The following is a 22,468-nucleotide window of genomic DNA, read 5'->3' as shown; positions in this document are numbered from 1 at the left end:
CCAAATTCCTTTTCAGATGATGTTGGACAAGTAAAAGAGATGGAAGCCAAATTGTGGGTTCGGTTTTCAGTTATTTCTGAGTTAGTGCACACTGAAAACGTCCACTGGTGATCATCTTCTGTGCTCTTTAGCAGATGGTGCTGTACATATCCAGTGCTGTTTCCCCTTACCAGGTTAGACTGTCAACATGATTCTGTTGGTGTGCAAGATGAGCAGTCATCTCCAGATGGAAGCACAGTTCAAGGGTTGTTAACATGCACAAAGGGGCCTAAGCCTTCCGTCGTAAACATGTCAAGCCTCCTGACACCTACCCAACCTTCACCCCATCACCCAGGCATGAGCCAGACCCTCCATTCATATTCTAATCATTCCACAGCCAACACCTACCTAAACCCTACCCAAGCTCTAATCAAACTATACCAAACTCTCTGAGTTTCTGTCTAAACTCTAGTCAAACTTAACCAATCCAATATCCAACTCTGGCTAAAGTTTAACAAGCCTATCTCTAAGCTTGTCTCTATTTCCCTAAATTCAACCAAGCGTGTCTCTCAGCTTCTACCTAAACTCTTCCCAAATTCCAAACTAGACCAAGTCTGTCTCCCAGCCTCTCCCTACATACTGTCCAAACTCAACTAAGCTTGTCTGTTAGTTTCTGCCCAAGCTCTTCCCAAATTCTACATAAATTCGACCAAGTCTGTCTCTCAGCCTATCCCCAGATCCTACACCAATTCTATCAAACCTGTGTCTCAACCTCTGCCTAAACCAGGGGTGTCCAATCTTATCCAGAAAGGGCCGGTGTGGGTGCAGGTTTTCATTCCAACCAAATGGAAGCCACACCTGAGTCTATTGAAAGCCAAGATCAACTGATTAAACAAGTGGAATTAGGTGTTGCTCCTGCTTGGTTGGAATGAAAACCTGCACCCACACCGGCCCTTTCCGGATAAGATTGGAAACCCCTGGCCTAAACTGTATTCAGTTTATACTCAAACGCAACCAAACCCCTCTCTCTATCTTGGACTAAACTCTACTCAAATTGAACCCTAACTATATAACCAGTGCTTAATTTGTAAAGCTGCAGGTCCTGGAACACTAAGAGGGTGGTGATCCGGCAAGTCGGGAGGCACGCAAAAGTCCCCGAACTTACAGACACGTAAAAGTGTTCTAGAATCTCACGTAGCCAGCGATATTCAATGCTGATAGGTAGGCCTATGTAATTGATCACCCTGGTACACCGACGTAACAGGTTTATTGCAGTGTGTATTCCCAGTACGAAGGGAAACATTTATGGATTGCACATTCTATCAGTTTATGTGCCGTCAGCTCAGTTAGCTGCAAAACACAGTTGCCCAAAGCACTTCATAAACAAAGCTACATTTCATACAGTAGGCCTACTTACAATAAACTACCACTGACTGCACAACATAATCAAGAAAAAAGTCTCTTACCTAACACAAAATATTCCACAAAGCTATCACATCAGTGTCCTCCTCCTCTTCCCTGTGTCCCTTACGTATCCTTGAGCGCACGAATGGTTCGGGATTGAACTTTGTAAGTGGTGGACACACGATGTTCAAAAACATCAGAGACGAGATGGTGGGAATGAGAAGGGATTCACGCTGCGAGCTACAAATGAGATTCATTTTGGAGAAACCCCGCTCATTCTCCACTCGAGGTTGGTATGGTTTTCACAGTAGCAAACAACTGCCTCAGTCCTTCTGGATCTTTTTGTGTATTTAGTCTCTGTACTCCCTAAAAGCCCAAATGACTGTACGTGAGATGTCAACTCTATTTAATTCCGGGCAGTCGATCTCATAAAGCCATGCGCAGGTTGACAATGTCTAGCCTCATAAAAGGTTCTAAAAAGCTTCCACAATCAGGTTAACATCATCACTGCTAGTCGTGGGAACGGTCGCCAAACTGCTTCATCAGTGACCTACTGCCGCTCACCAAGGATTGGATTGGACTCTTGTCTGTTAGTATTTTGCTCCGTTTTCTCACTGTCATTGTTTGTGCTCTTAAAAAAATGCTGTTAATGATACAGTAACTGCTTTCTTTTCATCATGACACACTCTACAATGCATGCTACGTGAGTGTAGGCTTCACTTTGCGACAACGAATTCAGGTGAACTGTGAACGTGAAATGATTACATTATGTTATAGAGCCTATTGATTGGCTATTAGCAATATTTGCGTACCGGTAATATAAGATTAGCGTTTTTATTGCAGCCCTTTGTTTCTATTTTACTTTTGGTGAATTAAAAACGAAAACTACTTGTTTTTATAATACAGCTGTAGAAGTGCCGGATCCACATAAAAAGTTTCCGGAACGCAGGTGTGCTATATTTTGGAGGTGTAAGATCCTGTACCAGCAGGATCCAGCTCAAATTAATCTCTGTATATAACAATGACTTGAACAAGCCTTGTCTCTAAGCATCTCCCATCTCTTGCCCAAATTCTAAACTCAAGCATGTCTTTTAACCTCTTCATAAATTCTACTTATATTTGACCAAACTCTTCCCAAATGCTAATTAAACTCAACCAAGTTTCAGGCTGTCCGTGAGTTCTACCCAAACTTGACCAAATCTGTCTCTTAGGCTCTGCCTAATCTCCTCCCAATTCTCCTTAAGTTCAGTCAAGTCAGTCTCTCAGCCTCATCTTAAATTCTACTCAAACACAATCAAACCTGTCTTTTTTTTTTTTTGCCTCTACCTAAACTCTACTCAAATTCAGCACAAACTTGACCAGACCTTCCTTTTAGTTTATTCCCAAACTTTACTCAAATTCAACCAAACTTGTCTCTTTGCCACTGCCTGTTGTACTTGAATTCAGCCCAAACACTACCAAGCCTGTCTTTTACCCAATTGCCAAACTTTACTCAAATTCAACTAAAGCTTAAACAAACCTGTCTCTCAACCTCTGCCTAAACTCTACTCAACTTCTACTTAACCTCAACCAAAACTGTCTCTCAACCTCTGCCTAAACTCTACTCAACTTCTACTTAACCTCAACCAAAACTGTCTCTCAACCTCTGCCTAAACTCTACTCAACTTCTACTTAACCTCAACCAAAACTGTCTCTCAACCTCTGACCAAACCTTACTCAAACTCAGCCCAAACATAACCAAACCTGTCTCCTGTCAGCTTCTCCCGAAACCCTATATAAACTTTTCAATGGGTTTATTTAACCAGTAGCGTACAAACCAAATTTGTTCTGTTTCAGTAAGTGACCCATATGAAGATACGAGTGAAGTTCCCATTAATCTACTGGATAAGCAAAAGAGCAAATATATATTATACATGAGTGAGTTTTCCAGACTTGTTGGTTCAGCGGAAAATAAAACGTTAGGTCCCATTGCCATGCAGTCAAGATTAACAGGTTATTGCAGGTGTATAATATTGTCTCTGTGTTATCCGTATATTTCACATAACGTTAGTTTACCCTCATTCCTTCTTCACATTTGTAAACATTCCTCATGATTCACACCAAAATGATGGAAACTCAATACTTAAAACTGACAGAACCAGTGGGAAATACTTGGCTTGGCTGATGAAATACTTGTTTAATCTTCTCTGCTATGGTTTTGCCTCTTGTCTGAGGTTCACTAGTTCTTTTTTTTTCATCCACAGTTATATACTTGTGGCTGTAGTAGCTACTTTTCTGACTTTCAAAGGGCTGGGTTTTGTATTTCGTGGTACGTACTAACTCAAAGTCAACCCAGATAGTTTTGCAAACTATTTGGAGGAGTTTGTTTTGTTGTTTTGCTTGAAAATCCATTTTCAAGCAAGGATTGCCGTATCAGGATGAGTGAGTGCAGTTCCAATTTTCCACACTTACTGCAGACCTTCATTTGATGTTCCAAAGTCAGAGAAAGCTTTCATTTCTGCCTTCACTGGCAACTGCCCAAAGCCCACTCTACACCTCAAAACGCTCTCGTCTGTTCATCTAGTGTGTGCTGAAGCATTTGTCCTAATTTTCCACCATTCTGCAGCTGAACACGGCCTCACAGCTGGCATTGCGCTGCTGCAGATATCCCTGGCCATTTCTATTTCCCAGAAGACACTCAAATGGAGGAGACTTCTCCTCATGTTGTGAGATCTAATAACATACTATACACTTTATAACACAACACCTAACACTTCTGTCAAGAAAAGCAATTTTGATCAGACTTTAGAGCAGCACTGCTCATCTAGACCGACAGATTTTAGACAGACTTTTTTTTTTTCTATTAGAACAATAACACCTTTAGATCCAAGTGCTGTTATATACAGCCTGCCAAACCCTGAATTTTTATAGCCTATAAAACTGCCAATGTGTTTAGTCTAATGCCAAGAAAACTCATCTTAATAAAGTCCCTGCATGGGTGTTTACAGAAATCTGCAGAGTCTGCAGTAATGCATAATATTTTATTACGACTCTGTTAGTCAAGTTATTATTAACAAAATACAGTACTGTGCAAAAGTTTTAGGCACCCTATTTTTTTTTTTTTTTTAGTACAAACTTTGTTATATATTTTTATTTTATTTTATGACTTCCACATTATAGATTCCCAAGCCAAAATTAAATGATACAGAAAAAAGTTCATATGTCATTAAAGAAAGCAGCGTATTATGTAAGAGACACTTTTCAGACAAAAAACATAATGAAGGCTGCTGGGTTTTGCTGCAAAAATAAGAAGCGAGTGCGACAGTCAAAGTCTTCAGAAGAACCGTGTCTGGTTCTATAAGATGCGCAATAAAACTTACAGCTCACTTCCTTATAAAACTGCACTAACCTTATAAAACGGCACTAATTGTACCGCAGACTACTATTTATTTATTTTATTTATTTTTGTCACACCAAATGTTGACTTTGTTTCATTTGCTACTTTTTACGATATCTTTTTATGTAGAAACATTTAATTTCTTTATTTTGAAGGCATCTTTAATCTACAGCATTTCTTTGCTTGTGCCTAAAACTTTTGCACAGTACTGTAAATAAGCTAGGTTTTTGCTTCCTGTCGTCCTGAAATATTTACCTTTACTGAGAAACCAACAACAAACTTATTTACAAAAAAATTGCTTGTCATGAAAGTCTAATCGCAGTTTAAAACTAAACACTTTAATAATAAAGTTCTTAGGTCGTGTTCATTTTAACTCCTAATTTGGATTTAGGTTTAGTCTCATTGTGTTGGTAGTTTTAGTCATATTTTGTCATTTGGTTATTGTTCGTTTTAGTCTAGGCCTTTGTTGGCGAAAAAATTTAGCAATTTCTGTTAGCTAAAATTTTCGGTGAGAACTAAAGGTTTTATTTGTTTCTTTTTCTTTCTCTAGTATGTTCTCTTTAATGTTACAAACATAAAATCCTTAGATGAAATAAAAGTTCATTTTAGAAATGTACCTCACCATTATAGGCTTATTTAAAACCTTTCTTCTTCCTTTTTTTTTTTTTTTTCGATATTTGTTGGCTAAATGAAAGTTGTGAAGTGGCCGAAACTGTAAAACAGCTACGGCATGGAGCAGCTCCTCAAAATATTTAAAAAAATTGAATTACTGTTTTATGCTGTATACACTCAATAAAAGTAAATCAGTTTCAGTAGGGTGTTGTCAAGTATGCTAATTTTAGCTAGCTAGCTAATATTTGTTTTAGCCTCAGAAGACAGTTTTGTTTTTGTTTTTTTTTGTTTTTTTATTCATAAAATAACCTCATTGTTGTCAAAAAGCTTAATAATGTTACCAGACAATTAAGGAGAAACAGATAGAGCTCAGCATCTTGACATCCTGTCCAGTGTCCTCATGTGTCGAGGCACTGTCTTAGGAGTCGGGGTGGAGACATGAGGAGTTTCTCATATCAGATAAAATGATAAGTATTAATATTGACTAATGTTAATGATGAAAATGATGCATGATATTTACACTAATGCTCTAACTGCACTGATGGCCATGAATTCATCTGTAATGACAATCTAATTGAACTCTGAGTTTCAGGATTCAAACACAGCCTTATATCAGGGCACTGCATGTAGTGAGGCTTCCTTATGCTCGATTATTCTCATTTACGCAACAGTGCTGCTGAATTCTCAATTCTGATTGGTCACGGTCAGTGACTGTTTACAGCTGCTGTAACGGAAGTGATAACAGGAACCAACTTATTTCGTGGATGTTCCACAACATTAAATGGGGCTATAAATGGATAAATGTTATGTCTTAGACTGCGTGATCTGGCAGACACGCAGGCGAATTTTGAGAATAGACAAATAGAAATGAAATTGCAGCTTTAGTTATTTTGGGTTGAAATCAGTCCATATCCTTATGAACAATTTCTCAATTGTCATTCATTTTGATGGGTGCTGCTGCTTGTCTCATTTCCATGGTGGTATAATAGGTGTGTGGTTCTCTGGGTGGTTACTGATGCCGAGTGAGGAGATGATTGTCATTTCTTAGTCATTACAGCCAGATGTGTGTGGAGAGAAGCCATCCTCCATGACCTTCTGATAAGACGTGCCACTGTGTGGACATTTCAGTGCTAAAACAGGCATCGCTGCCAGTCTTTAAGTCATTTCAGTTTTTGAGCAGATCAACTGTAAAAAGACTATATGATTTCAGATAGTTGGGTGCTTGTGACACAATTTTTGTAGGTGTTCAACTGTTGTCTTTTTCAGATAGCGCTTGTTGTAGGGCTGGTATCCTTGTCAGGTAGGCTTGACTGTTAATATTCTACATGTCCATAACACGTGTGTAGCCGATATCTATATTAGGTAGAGATGCACCGATACTAAATTTCTCAGCCGATAACGATAACCGATTATTCAGAGTGCTATCGACCGATACCGATAGTTCTGCCTTTTATGCCTTCTTTTAAATTAATAATAATTAATTCCACAATTCTGAAGGAAATTGAAATAAAAACTTTATTCTTTCAACACGTTGTTTCACAGTAACTGGTCTCATAAACAGAAAACGCATTACTCAAATTAACATTAACACGTGAACTCAATTCTCTATAAATATATATATTTCTGTGCAATATATACTTTTTTGTCAACTCATCTTCATTTAAATCTTTCAACAGTGTACTGGCGCTTTAATTCAGCACAAGCAGCACCGATCTGCCTCAAGTTTTTGACATGTTGTGCGTTCTTTTCTACTTACCACGGATGTAAAGACTTGCGATTTGGGTTACACAAACCAGCTCCAACCAGTATGTCGATTATCCAAAGCAGAACTGCTGCTCACTGGATGTTTTTTGGGTTTTTTTTGCACCATTCTGAGACTGTTGTGTGTGAAAATCCAAGGTGATCAGGAATTTCTAAAATCCTCAAACCAGTCCGCCTGACTCCAACAAGCATGCCACGGTCAGGATTTTAATGCATTGCACTGCTGCCACATGATTGGCTGATTGGATAATTGTATGAATGAGCAGGTATACACATATTCCTGTTACAGTGGTTGGTGAGTGTATATTATTTAGGGTTATTTCTACTGATCATTTTATAGTAGATAAAAGGTCATCTTTTTAGTACATTTGTTGCTACATTCAAATTTGATTAAAATACCATAATTTAGAAACCGGCAGCCGTGATTTTTCTCCCAATTAGGTTGCCAGTTCCCGCCCCATGACGATGTTAAATCATGTGACAGTTACCAATATTGGTGTATTTTAATTACCTTTATTGTACCATGCATTCACAGGGCGGCTGAATGTACTTGGAGAGAACCCTAATAACCCTGTTCCTTTTAAAATTTGAACAGACACACACCTGTGATTGGCTGTATTCTCGCTGAAATACGGCCACGGGTGGGTATAAAAACAGCTGTCTAATTCTGTCTTCCAAGTAGGACAGCTTTTACCTCAGGGGGAACATGTACTGTCCCAAAAAAATGTCATCGGATAACTACCGAATGGAATGTGGATTATTTTGAAGGCCATAGACCTTGATAATATTGTGCATATTATGGTGTATCATATGACTGATTATTGGCTCAAGTCTTATTTTGACCTTTGAGTGCAAACCTAGCTTCACTATGAAAAGGATTATAAGCTTATTAATAATCCTCTTAAAAATGCATTCCTTTGCACTTCCCTGCTGTCCGGAGTATTCGGAGGTCCTTCTTGGGCTTTCAAGGTTGTCAGTGAGATGAGGTTGAATGTCAAATTGCAGCAACAAGGTCAAAGCAAATCACTGTTTTGTTGTTGTTGTTGTTGTTGTTGTTGTTGTTGTTTTGCTTGTAATGTTATCCAGCAGCTTTTGATTTCCCTTTTTGGAGCACCTTTTTGTGTTCTCTTTGGTGACCAGTATGTGGCAGGTCTATAAATTCATCATCAGCAGTATGTGATCTGATTTATGAGGTGTTTCCCAATATGCTAATTAATACCTCCTCCATCCTATAGATAATTCACAGGAACTTGTATAATTGTTGATATAGTGAAGTGATAATCTTTTGTTTAATCTTTATGGAAGGAGTCTCCAGTGTCAGAGCTTTGTAAAGTTTCCCAGTTTCTTGATAGAATGACATTGCATTTTTTTTTTTTGTCTCAGTAACGTAAAGCAATAATTTGCTTCACAGATGTTTCACAGCATTAAATATAACTATAAAAAAAGTCTGACATGTCCTTCGTTGCTTATTTTTAAATTGTAATTGTTGGCAAATTGCTGTGGTATAAGCGGAATAACACACTTTGGATTGGATTGTTAGACAAAATAAATAAATAAATAAACACTTCAGAGTGGTATCACAACACCCCGATGTGTATTTATTTTCCCTATAACGTTATATTCCTAAGTTTTTTATCATTTGGCAAATACGTTTGATGTTGATTCTTCGTTTTTTGTTTTTTTTATTTATGAACGCAGACTACTGCCATCCTTGATCCTGTCCCAGAGGTGCAGAACTAATGTCTCTCTCTCTCTCGTTCTCGTTCTCTCTCTCTCTCTCTCTCTCTCTCTCTCGCTCTCTCTCACAAACACACACAGACCCGTGAGCCCCTGAAACTCTCCGAGCTCAAGGCTGAAGTGTCTCCACGGATCTCAGCTGAGGATCTGATCGATCTGTGTGAGCTGACTGGCCCGGCTCACTTTAAAACTCCTGTAAAGAGACCCAAGGCGGTCAAAACCAAGATCGTGGCAGTAGACATCCGGAGCAGCGAGGAGTATCCTTTAAACACTGAGCTGCAAACGTACACTCACTCCCTGACTCACTCCTACAGCCAGAAGGTGCTGGAGTCAAATCCTTCTTATTCCCAAGCCACAATTACTGCATCAACACCACATGCAGAGCAGTGAGGTGAACTGAACTCAAGCCAATCCAAAAACTGGACAGTAAATGTCAAAGTTACAGTGCCCTACACTAATATTGGCACCCTTGGTAAAGAAGGCTGTGAAAACTTTATTGTTTAACCTTTTGATAAAAAAAAACACAAAAATACTCTGCTCTCATGGATATCAAACCATTGCAAACAAAACACAGGTTTATCAGAAAAAAAATGTGTTAAATATAGGTGTGCAACAATTATTGGCACCCCTATGAATTCTTATGACTAAAATATATGTGAAGTATATTCCCAGTGATATTTAACGTTTTTTCAAACTGAAGCCCGCGATACATCACGACCAGGTTACTGCGCTCAAACACCACCTGCGTTCTCACCTTAAAGAGCTCTGAAATGAACCGATTCCTACAGACACACACTGCCTACACGTTCAGCTTAGTTCTCACTCTTACACACACACATCATGCAGTGCCAGCTCATGCTCCATATGGCCTTCATTCCGCATTCCTGTTTACCTCTACACATTTACCAGATGATATTTTTTTTTTAGCTTTGTGTTACCAGAACACATTAGACTATTACATGTAGCTGGTAGTTGATCAGATGTTATGTGTCTGGGATAGTGTCTGGATTGTTGTTGGTTCAAATCGCAAGTTCAGAGATCCACTGTTCCGCAAGGATCCTCGACAGCTCAGCTGTATGTTATATGAAGCTTTGAAGAGTCGGATTAAAGCGTTTGCAAAATGAATAAATGGAAATGATATGTGAGGGAAATGATATGCTTGATGAGATTGAAGTCTTACATTGATTTATATTTACATTTATTCATTTAGCAGACGCTTTTATCCAAAGCGACTTACAAATGAGAAAATACAAGCAAAGCGACATATCAAGCAGAGAACAACACAAGTAGTGCGACCGTACAAGATTTATAATTGAGTTCCAGAAGAAGCAAAGTGCGCAGAGTAGAGGTGTAAGAGCCAGAGGAATTTTTTTTATTATTATTTATGGGTTGGTTTTGAAGATGGTGAGAGATTCTGCGGTCCGGATTGAGGTTGGAAGTTCATTCCACCACTGAGGAACAGTTAGTGTGAAGATTCTCTAAAGGGACCTTGAGCCACGCTGAGTAGGTACTACTAAGCGTCAATCGTTGATTGATCGTAGATTGCGTGAGGGAACGTGAGCCTTCAGGAGAGTGTTGAGGTAGGAGGGTGCTGATCCAGACAAGGTCTTGTAGGTGAGCATCAAGGCCTTGAATTTGATACGGGTGGCTACAGGAAGCCAGTGGAGGGAGATGAAGAGGGGTGTGACATGGGTTCTCTTGGGCTGGTTGAAGACGAGGCGTGCTGCTGCATTCTGAATCATCTGAAGGGGTTTGATGGGGCTAGCCGGGAGACCCGAGAGTAGTGAGTTGCAGTAGTCCAATTTTGAGATAATAAGAGCCTGGACTAGTAGCTGTGTAGCCTGTTCGGTGAGGTAGGGTCGGATTTTCTTGATGTTTTACAGGATGAAAACACCTGCAGGACCGTGCAGTTGTTGAGATGTGGTCTGTAAAGGTCAAGCTGTCATCGAGAATCACCCCAAGGTTCCTGGCCGTCCTGGTTGGCTTGAGTGTGGTTGAGCCGAGCTGTACAGTGAGGTTGTGGTTGATTGAGGGACAGGCTGGGATGATGAGAAGCTCAGATTTTGCCAGGTTGAGCTTAAGGTGGTGTTCCCTCATCCAGACCGAGATGTCCGACAGGCAAGCAGAGATACGTGCAGAGACGGATGGATCGTCAGGCTGAAAGGACAAATAGGGCTGGGTGTCATCAGCATAGCAATGATATGAGAAGCCATGAGACTCAATCACCTGCCCTAGAGATGTAGTGTAGATAGAAAATAGCAGTGGACCCAGAACTGACCCCTGTGGAACACCAGTTATGAGTTGCTGAGTTTCATAAATACCTCCCCTCCATGATACCTTGAAAGATCTGTCTGTGAGATATGATTCCACCCAGCGCAGAACCGTTCCAGTGATGCCCAGGCTGGAGAGAGTTGACAGGAGGATCTGATGGTTCACAGTGTCGAAAGCAGCAGAGAGGTCGAGTAGGATGACAGATGATCTAGAGGTTGCTCTTGCTAGTCGTAAGGCTTCTGTGACGGAAAGCAGAGCAGTCCCCGTGGAGTGATCTTCTGTTAGCTTTAGAGCAGGAACGTCCTGAACATCCTCTGGCGAAATACTGTTACTGCGTTTCATTTGGCCGTGTGAACTTATGGGAAGTAATAATAAAAACCCCTGAAGCAGAGTTTTACTCACATTACAGCAAATATTAGCGTAATATCAATTTTTTCAGTTATTCAAATTTAAAATGATAGAGGTTGTGCATACATTTATAATGTTTTTACAGTCATAATTGAATACATTTCATAGCAGTTATCACTCAGAGTTAACCATGTGATAACATTTTACTCATAATTCTACACGACAGCTACATAAGCCCTGACATAAACCTATATAAACATTTCATAATAAAGTGCATCAGCTGGAAGTTGTAACCTAGTGCATGTGTAGGATATTTACAGAGCTCTAAATCATTCTGAAATACTTAATAATCTCGTTAATCATGCAAGTATTTATTTCTCCTATTTCATTTCTTATATCCCTAGTGTATGTGTGTGTGGTTTTTTTTTTGAGGTGAGAAACGGACACTCGTTAAGCACTGGAACACTTGTGCTGAATGAAATGGAGATTGTGTAGAAAAAGTATACCCTTTTATAACACCTATTTGCAATAAACATTGCAATAATTTTTTTTTAATGTACATTTTCGAGGGGCACAATGACTTTCAGACTGGCAGTGTAGTCCGAAGCAGAGCACGGTGTCCATACAAAATTGGTAATGTGAAAGCTGTCATGTGGACCGGGAAGCACAACGCGGTATCGAACCCGAGACAACCTGCACTGGAACTGTGCCGCGAGTCCCGCAATTGTTAACACAACTCGTGCTCGGACCTGCACGTGTGTTTTAGCCAGTGACGACATCATTAGTTTGGTCTGGTATATAGCGCTTTTTTAACCTTAGCGGTTCCAAAGCGCTTTACACTGGTTCTCATTCACACACACACACACACTCACACACCAATGGTAGCAGAGCTGCCATGCAAGGCGCTAATTTGTCATCGGGAGCAACTTGGGGTTCAGTGTCTTGCCCAAGGACACTTCGGTATGTGGAGTCACGTGGGCCGGGAACTGAACCGCCAACCCTAAGATTAGTGGAGAACCCACTCCACCACCAGAACCACAGCCACCACAGTTTCCACAACAGTACGTTGTGGGACACGGTAGAGGTGAGGTGCGTCGCTGTGCACAATAGCACCAAAATAATGAAAAAACAATGTGTACTACGTGATGATGTAAGATGTGAATGCAAATGCATCAATCAAGTGAGGCTGAAAGCAGACCACTTTGCGCGGGGCGCCGGGAACAATCGCACTTGTATTCGGACCGCAGCAAACATGCCCAGTGTGAAAACCACCTTAGAGGCTAGCACGTTTGTCTCGCACCTCCTGGGTTGGGGCTTCGAATCCTGCCTCCGCCATGAGTGCGCTGAGTTTGCATGTTCTCCCTGTGCTTCAGGGGTTTCCTCCAGGTATGCCGGTTTCCTCCCCCAGTCCAAAGACATACACTGTAGGATAATTGGCATTTCCAAATTATCCATAGTGTGTGAATGTGTGTGTGTGCCCTGTGATGGGTTGGCACCCCATCCACAGTGTCCCTTGCCTTGTGCCCCGAGTTCCCTAGGATAGGCTTCAGGCTCCCCATGACCCTGCGTAGGATAAGTGGGTACAGAAGATGGATGGATGGATGTAAGTTGTCATTTGACTCACCCTTGTGTAAGTTAAAGAAATGGCATTTTCTTATAGTTTTTGTCCCTTTATTAAGGAGGAACATAGAAAAGCCTTAGCAGAAAGCGAGTTTGACACAGCGGGTAGCGCTTTTGTCACACAGCTCCAGATTTGTTCCTGAGCTCGGGTTACCATCCTTGTGAAATTTCACTTGTTCTCCGCGTGTCTGTGTGGGTTTCTTCCGGTTTCTCTGGTTTCCTTTTAAAAACATACAGGTAGGCTGACTCTGATGCTCCCTGTGTAAAAGCAAGCTTTTCCATCCTTTCATTCATTTATCAGTCTTCTGTAAGCTTTTTATCCTGGTCAGAGACATGATGAATCCGGAGTCTATGCCAGGAATATCGGAATTGAGGCGGGAACGGGTCCAGACTATTGTATGATGATTTCTCTTGCTGTAATCGAATGCCGTACAGACTAACCAGCAGCCGTGATGTTAGCCAAAGCTCTTTCTTTTGTGCATTTGTAATGCTAATGTACTCCATGTTTGCTTCCTGAACGACTGACTCGTTTCTGAGAAGTGACTCTGTGTCTAATTGATTTTGGAGAACTTGTCTGTGTTTTCAGTTCAGAAGGATGATTCAATTACTCCAGGACCCTAATTAGAGAAAATCTCTCGCATTCTTTCTCTGGCTGTCTCTCGTGAGTTATTTGTCCTGAGGTTTCTCTTGAGCCTCTTGTCTTCTCAGGCCTTTGGATTTGCTCGCTCATTAAGTCACTTTTATGCATTCTCTTCCCGGCCGTGGCCCTCCTCTTCTCAAGAGACTGGTTTATATCCTTAATTTATCTCCATCAGGCGTTTTCTCCTGTCCTCCACACGCTTGTTCTTATCTCTGTTGCTTTACTGTGGAGCTGAGATGTTTTCGGAAGTCCTGCCTGTCTGTCAGGAGGCTGATGCTCACTCTGTGGACTTCTACCGGTTCTTGAGAGTAAGATAACCACGAGCTGTACCATTGGGAAGAAACATTTTCAGATTGAGTTGTTATCAGCTGTATCAGTTTGACCCTTGACCCTGGTGGGGTAGCTTCAGCCGTGGTCACATCCCAGGCAGCATTAATGTTCCGTACAGCTCGGTGTTCGGGCCGGACGGAGAGCTGCTGCAGTGCCCCAGTACCAGCACACTGGCCAGCTACAAGAGCCGAGTCGTCGTCATCCTCAGCAACATCACCAAGAACGCAGTCACGGTCAGTATGACATCTGTCTCTCTCTATCTTTCTGTCATTCTCTGTCTCTCTCGCTGTCTCTGTCAGCCCATTTCTTTATCTTTATCTCTGTCTGTCTCTCCATTTTTCTCTGTCTATATGCGTCTATCTCTGTCTCTCTCATCTATAATTGTTTGTCTCCTTCTGTTTCTTTCTCTAGTTCTCTGTCTCTCTGTCTTTCTCTGTCTGTATGTTTCTCTCTCTAACTCTCTCTCTCTCTCTCTCTCTCTGCTTCTTTCTCAATTTCTCTGTATCTATCTTTCTCTCTGTTTCTGTCACCCTAATTTGTCTGTCTCTACTCTGTCCCTCTGTGTCTGAATGTCTCTAGCTCTATCTCTCTCATCTCGCTCTGTCTCTCTTTCTCTGTTTCTTTCTCAATTTCTGAGAATCTGTCTCTCTCATCTGTCTCTGTCTCTCTCCTCTCTCTCTGTCTGCTTCTTTCTGTATTTCTCTGTCTCTCTCGTTCTCTCTTTGTCACTCTCTGTGCCCCTCTCTTTCTCTTTTTGTCCCTCTCTGTGTCTCTCTATTTCTGTCTCTCTCTCTCTCTCTCTCTCTCTCTCACTCTCTCTATCTGTCTTTCTCTCTCATCTTATCTAACACTTCCTCTCTCTCATTCTCTCACACTATCAATCTATCTGTCTGTCTCTGTCTGTCTATCTATCTACCTCTGTATCTCTGTCTGCCTCTCTTTAGTTCTCTCTCTGTGTGTGTGTGTGTGTGTGTGTGTATGCATGAGTTTCAGTGCACCAACTGTGTGTTGCGTTTGTTTCCTGCAGTTTGCGGCTCACTTGGTGAAGGTGAATTTCCCTCGTGTGTGTGTCCTGGATGGCGGCATCAACAAGATGAAGCCCACCGGCCTTTTAACTGTGCCGTCTCCACAGATCTAAGCTCTCCTCTGTTTCTGTGTGTGTGTGTGTGAGTGTGTGCGTGCATGCATGCGTATCAATCAAAAAAAAAGCATTTTTGGTACCATGTCTTGAATATGGCATGTGGAACAAATCTTGGGTTTGAGCTAAAATGTCGCTGTTGATGTCTAAATCGTCATTAACTCGAAGGGCATTTCACTGTAAAAAATAAATAAATAAAATGCTGTAAATTTTCAGTAATTTACTGGCCACCTGAGTTGCCTGTCAAGTGCTGTAAAATGTACCGTAAACACCAGTCAAACATGTTTACACTAATGTACTGTAATATCTTACATAGTATAAAGTAACACACAATCCAGTACATTTTCTCAATGCAGGGTTCAACCGAGCTGTAGAGTCTTGCTCTAGGACCAGATTGGTGGTGCTGGGATTTGAACACACAACCTTCTGATTTGCAACTCAAACCTTTACCCACTGCGCCATCACAACTAGCTCGCTTAACACACAGTCAGTACGTTTACATGGACAACAATAATCCGATATTAACCCGATTAAGACGATACTCTGATTACGAAACTAGCATGTAAACAGCGATTATTGATGACCTTAATCCGATTAAAGTCATACTCGAAGTAAACACAAATGGAATTAAGATGCGTGGAGTATTCCTGTTTTAGTTGCATTATCGACGTGTATTACAGACATGTACACGCCTTAATCACACTATTAACGTCGTGTGGGAGTTTTCACCGCATTGTGAGACAGGACACGTACACACACGGCAGCGCTCAACCGTTTAACGGCAAACAAGAGAGCACGGCTGCGTCCCAAACCGCGTACTTGCCTACTATATAGTAGGCGAAATACATGTATTTCAGCTATTACATAGTAGGTAAGTACACGGTTTGGGACGCAGCCCACGGCTTCAAGCAGTCGTCTATTTGCACGTATAGCATGACAAATAATTAACGGCACTTGAAGTGTTCGTAAAATGAAAAATAAAAGCACCCAAAACTGTATACGGTACCATAACGAAGACGAACTGTATTGCGATACGTGAAATTCTGGAGGGAATGTCGGATGGCGTGGCGCGGTGACGTAATGACGTGTGCTGTTAATCGAACTATTATCTATAACATGTGAAACGGGTACATGAAAGAAATATTCTAAAAGCAACTCATGTAAACACCTTAATCAGAATATTATCTTATTCAGAATAAGATTACTGCTGTCTGTGTATACGTAGTCAGTTATTCACCCACTTCTACTTCTAAATGAGCTTCATTAAAAAGTTGCATTGAATCAATTTGAGCTAGTTGTAGTGGCTCAGAAGTTAAGGCTTTGAGTTGCAGTTCAGAAGCTTGTGCGTTGCTCAGTTATATCCTACAACAGCCAAGTGAGCTAATGTACTGGATTGTGTGTTACTTTATACCCCATGTAAGACATGACAGTACTTTACTGTACAGTAAATATGTTTTACAGTTGTTTTCTGTACATTTTACAGTCCATTTTTACATTACTGTAAAATCTACAGTAAATTGATTACAGTGTTCATCATCTCGTCATCTAACATTTATTGTAATAAAGAATGAATTAAAACTTCTTTTCTATTCTACTGTTTGGTGCAGAAGGGATATTCATTTTGACTGCTTGAGTGTGTGTGTAGAGAGATTGAGAGGGAAAAATGAAAGAGGGGGAGAGAGAGAGAGAGAGAGAGAGAGAGTGTGAATGGTAGCCTTAGGCTATGACAAAGATTTATACTGCATCTTGTAATGTGCTGCATATTTGAATTCTTTATACCATGATTCTCGATTCTGATTCGTCAGAAGGGTGTCGAGTTATTTTCAATAACAGCAGCTCTGACAGCAGTTCCAGCTGTAACTCAAATCCCAGCTTTATTATTATTACTCTTATTATTATTATTATTACTATAATATTACTGCGCTCGTTCTAATAAGTTATTGTTTCTATAGTAACAGCTTACACAGGGGCTTGTTCGCTGAACGCTTCACATGAACAGATTAAAACAGTGTAATTGTTGATAATGTGTTTTTTGCTATAAGGAGATTTTATGTAGCATTTATGGAAGGAGTCTCCAGTGTCAGCACTTTGTGACAGTCGAAGGTAAATCTGTAACGTTACATTTTCCACCACAGGAACGTCTTCAGGACAGAGGAGTTTGTGCTTCCTGGTTTAGCAGTAACATGACGACACATTTATTTATTTATTTATTTATTTATTTATTTATTTATTTAAATTATTTTTTACTTAATGACTTCAAGCGGGAGAAAAATGAGAGGCTGGTGAGGCAGCGATGGTTTCTCGCCCCTCTGACGTAAGTGATAATAGAGATGAACCTTTTTCATGGATGTTCCATGACAATAAAGGTAACTATAAATGGATAAATAGTATGATGCCATTTTAAAAACTATATATATATATATATAATATATATAACAAATAGAAAATGTAATCTTTGTCAAATGGCTATGGTAGAAGATGAATATAATGCTGCTGTTATTTGTCAAGTAATGAACTTAGGGCTTGTAAAAGTAACTCGACTTTGAGTCAGGTCGCATCACACTACCTCATCACTGATTATTCTCTTATTATTCTGATTACACTTTAACCTTAAACACTTTCACAAGGTGAACTGGGTTCATATTAATCAGGAACCAGTATTTTCCTTGGCTTGTGACACTCATTTAACACACTCAAGCTTTGGCAAGATCACTTCGAGGTGAGTTTTAGGAACGTTTGGAGTTTAAGGAACTTTTCATAATTATACATTATTATAAATCCTGTACGCTTCATTTTCTTGTGTTTTGAACAACATAGAAACAAATCAGACTTGGATCCTATATACATTGAGTGTATGTGTGTGTGTGTGTGTGTGTGTGAGGGAGAGAGAGAGTGAATGATGCAATGAGAGACAGTTGTGACTGTCATCTCATGGTCATTAGAGCAAACCAGATCTGCAGAACAAAGTTTCTGTTCCTCTCACATGCTGAGCAGCACTGGCACCACACACACACACACACACACACACACACACACTGCCTGCAGACTGAGCAGCTCTGTGTGAGGAGGTGGAAAAGAGATAGAAATAATGAGAGAGAGGGAGAAAGAGGGAGGATCTGATTATGACTAATGCAAATCTTTATATTGGGTTCAAATGACATGATTTGCTGGGTTTTTTGCTGACTTTTTTTTTCACTTGAACAAGCTCTGCCTGTGTGTTGTATGTCTGGGAGTCTTTGTAGACAGCTGAGTATCAAGATCAAGATTGTCTCAGAGTAGGAAGTCTACACGACTTGACTTGTGTTTCAATCTGAAAGTGAATTTATCAATGAAGCTTAACAAAGTTCACTGGGAGATCGTTTCCATCAAATCACTTAACTCTTTAAAATCCATCTCCAGTCACATGGAGTTACTACAGGACTGTAGAGATGTCCTGAATAACAGGAAACAATATTCTTCTTCTTCTTCTACAACTACTTCTATTTGGTTTTTTTCTGCTGCTGCTACTTTTACATTCTTCTGGATGCCTTCCTTTGTTTATTTGTTCTTATTCATCTTGTAATTATTTTTCTACTGTTTCATCTGCTGCTGCTGCTGCTGGTACTTTTACTTCTTTCTTTTTGTTCTTGTTCTTCATTTGCTCATTTCTCATTCTTTTCCTCCTGTTGTCTTTTTTTTCCTTCTACTGCCTATGTTTTGTTCTCATGTTTGAGTTTTTGTTCGTTTGTTTGTTTGTTTGTTTGTTCTCCTATTTTGCCTCTAGCTTTTACTTTGTCTTTTTTCTTTATGTTGTTCTTAATTTCATTTTTTTGCACTTCTCATTCTTCATCTTCTTCTTCTACTACTGCTACTGTCTTTGCTGCTGTAGCTGTCTTTTTTGTCCTTCTCATTATTGATGTCTTCTTCTACTTCTGTTTCTTTTTCTGCTGCTAAATATACTTTTTCTTTTTGTTCTTTACTTGATATCTCCTCTTTTGCTGGCCCTTTTCTTCTTCTTCTCTTCTTCTTCTTCTTCTTCTTCTTCTTCTTCTCCTTCTCCTCCTCTGCCTACATCCTACACTTCACAGTCTCCTGACACTTGACAGTCTTTTAGAAATGATTGCCCACGTTCTGACACCAGAGGGGGTGAGACATTTTGGTCATGAGTCTGAAATCCAATATGAGAGGTAAAAAGGCCCAATATAACCAGGAGATGTGTGTGTGTGTGTGTGTGTGTGTGTGTGTGTGTGTAATTGGACTCACTGGATCATGCTTCCAGGCCTCTGTGTGACAGTAGTCTGAATTTAACTGCTGATAAAGGATAATGAATTACTAAAGCATTTAAAAATATCAATCCAGAATCTCCTATAGGTGTTAGATCTAGTGACGGTGAAGAGCAGCGCACATGATTTACATCATTTTATTTACAGCATACAGTGAGTCCTTGTGCCCTGTGGATGGGGGCATGGTCATCCTGGAAGAGACCACTCCCATCAGGACAGAAATGTTCCATCATTTCAGAATAAAGTTGATCAGTCAGAAGAACTTTGTACTGATTTGTAGCGACAACTGCAAAACAGAGCTAACATTTTGGTTCTTTTCCCTGTTGTTTATATACAGTTGCTTTATACCACAACACTGTTGAATTCTCCAATCTGACCTATTGTTCTTTATCAAAGTGATGGAGCTGCTATAGTTGCTAAAAAGTAAGAGACCTAACTTGTTTCACAAACACCCCACAACATATTACACACACACACAAAAAAAACAAAAAACCAACATTATACATACAGTGGCTTCCACATTGAATATTTGGGTTTGTTTTGGGATTTTTAAATATTTAAACCTAAGAAAGTAAATGTTCACTGTTAGATAAAAAATATCTCAGGTTATGTCTTTCAGTCGTCCTCCGTCAGCCTTCAGCCTTTAATTCTCTTAACTCTTAGTTCTGTGCTCTGATCGAGAAAGTGTGTGGTTGACCGCAGAGCGTTCATGCCTGGAGAGTCTAAATGAACACACTGACACATGCTTATTCACAGAGACATCCGAGTTCATTCGTGCAGAACAGGAGTATTTATACACATAGTTAAACAGCAGTGCGTGGGCAGTTTCTACTTGTGCAAGGCCGCACACACAGTCATACCACAAAATAAGTCTCTCAAGGTATGGAAATATATGTGTCAGCTATAATAAAGGACGGCAGTTGATCCGCTTATCAGAAGAGGTAATTAAGTGAATACATTCATCATAGGTATTACAACATGGAAATCCCAATAGCATGGGATTGAGCAATGATATAAGAGAATCTCCTTCATTCACTAGCTTGAAGATTTAATATTCAAGGCAAAAATTTATCATATTGACCCTGTTATGGTGGCAGTGGTGGCTTGGCGGTTAAGACTCTGGGTTACTGATTGGAAGGTTGTGGGTTCAAGGCCCAGCACTGCCAAGCTACCACTGTTGGACCCTTGACCAAGGCCCTTAACTCTCTCTGCTCCAGGGGCACTGTATCATGGCTGACTCTGCCCTCTGACCCCAGCTTCCTGACATGCTGGGGTATGTGAAGAAAACAATTTCACTGTGAAATGTAGTTGTGATCAATAAAGACTTATTATCATTATGTTAACTGCTTTGTACAAAAGCTCAGATTTTTCTCATGCCTAATCTCAGAAGCATTTATCAGACGAGACACCGATGGATTTGATCTAAAATGGATTATAAGGTTTTGCACAAACTTGTGGAGTCCGTGCCAGCTCGAGTGCACAGTGTCATTAAAGCAAAACTCTGAAATTCATGTAAGTATTTCAGAGATCCTTTTTTTCTTCATTCAAGTTGTTGTCAATAATATCATTTCTGATGAAAATTGTTGGATTAAATTAGAAACGAATCCCAAAGAGAAGCATTTTCACTGGTGATCTCAGACTTTTGGACCCCTCTCTGTCTGCTCGTCTGTGTGTGTGTGTGTGTGTGTGTGTGTGTGTGTGTGTGTGTGTGTGTAATACACTGATCAGGGAAGCACACCTGGCAGTGAGATGTCTAATCAGTGGGGGATTATATTATGTTTATGATCAGCCGATTCCCGCCTCCTCCTTACCGTACTTTGAAATTTGTTACAGTGGTGACGAAACCCATGAAAGAGGAGGGAGGTGCTGTCAGAGAGCCCTTAGCACTGTGGGAGGATCACAGCATCGAGGGAGAGTGAGGCGATGGTCCTGGAGCAGTTGCCGGGGAGGACAGAGGAGATGCTGCTGTCTGCCGGGGACCGAGCTCCAGAACCATCACCTCACTCTCCCTCGGTACTGCGATCCTCCTACAGACCCCACTGTAACAAATTTCAAAGTTGAGCTACCTCACAGCCTGGCTCCTCCCTCTTCCTCATCACACTCCCCTTGTGCCGTCAAAACTGCTCTGACCCATTTAGGTATGCACTCCACAAGACCTCTGAAGATGTGCTGTTGTATCTGGCACCAAGATGTTAGCGTCAGATCCTTTAAGTCCTTTCAGGTGTGAGGTGGGGCCTTCATAGATCCGATATGTTTGTCCAGCACGTCCCACAGATCCTCAGTCAGATTGAGATCTGGGGAATTTGGAGGCCAAGTCAACAACGTGAACTCTCTGTCATGTTCCACAAACCATTCCTGAACAATTTTTGCAGTGTGGCAGGGAGCATTATCCTGCTGAAAGAGGCCTGTACTATTAGGGAATACCGTTGCCATGAAGAGGTGTACTTGGTCTGAAACAGTGTTTAGATAGGTGGTATGTGTCAAAGTAACATCCACATGAATACCAGGACCCAAGGTTTCCCAGCAGAACCTTGCCCAGAGAATCACACTTCCTCCGCCAGCTCGTCTTCTTCCAATAGTGCATCCTGGTGCCATCGCTTCCCCAGGTAAGTGACGCACACGCACTCAGACATCCACATTATGTAAAAGAAAATGTGATTCTTCCACCTTCTTCCATTGCTCCATGGTCCAGTTCTGATGCTCACGAGCCCATTGTAGGTGTTTTCAGTGTTGGACGGGGGTCAGCATGGGCGCTCTGACCGGTCTGCAGCTACACAGCCCCATACACAGCAAGCTGCGATGCATTGTGTATTCTGACACCTTCCTATCATAGCCAGCATTAACATTTTCAGCAGTTCATGCTACAGTAGCTCTTCTGTGGGATCGGACCAGTCGGGCTAACCTTCACTCCGCATGTGCATCAATGAGCCTTTGGCCCCATGAACCTGTTGCCGGTTCACGGTTCTCCTTATTTGGACCACTTTTGTTAG

The 22,468-nt window shown here is 40.8% G+C and overlaps 1 protein-coding gene across 1 annotated transcript in view; it reads left to right on the top strand.

Annotated features, from left to right (window-relative positions):
- tbck (TBC1 domain containing kinase) overlaps nucleotides 1–16,798 on the top strand; it is an 84,299-nt gene extending 67,501 nt beyond the window's left edge. Inside the window, exons 24-26 of the mRNA XM_053621981.1 lie at nucleotides 8,951–9,126; nucleotides 14,152–14,311; nucleotides 15,106–16,798. Coding sequence (XP_053477956.1) covers nucleotides 8,951–9,126; nucleotides 14,152–14,311; nucleotides 15,106–15,216 — 447 coding nt within the window. The 3' untranslated portion in view covers nucleotides 15,217–16,798. The remainder of the gene's footprint in view (nucleotides 1–8,950; nucleotides 9,127–14,151; nucleotides 14,312–15,105) is intronic.
- Nucleotides 16,799–22,468: the final 5,670 nt, after the last annotated feature.

This window comes from Ictalurus furcatus, chromosome 3, assembly GCF_023375685.1.
Source record: "Ictalurus furcatus strain D&B chromosome 3, Billie_1.0, whole genome shotgun sequence".
Lineage (NCBI taxonomy): Eukaryota > Metazoa > Chordata > Actinopteri > Siluriformes > Ictaluridae > Ictalurus > Ictalurus furcatus.
This window is presented reverse-complemented; position numbering and strand designations above follow the sequence as displayed.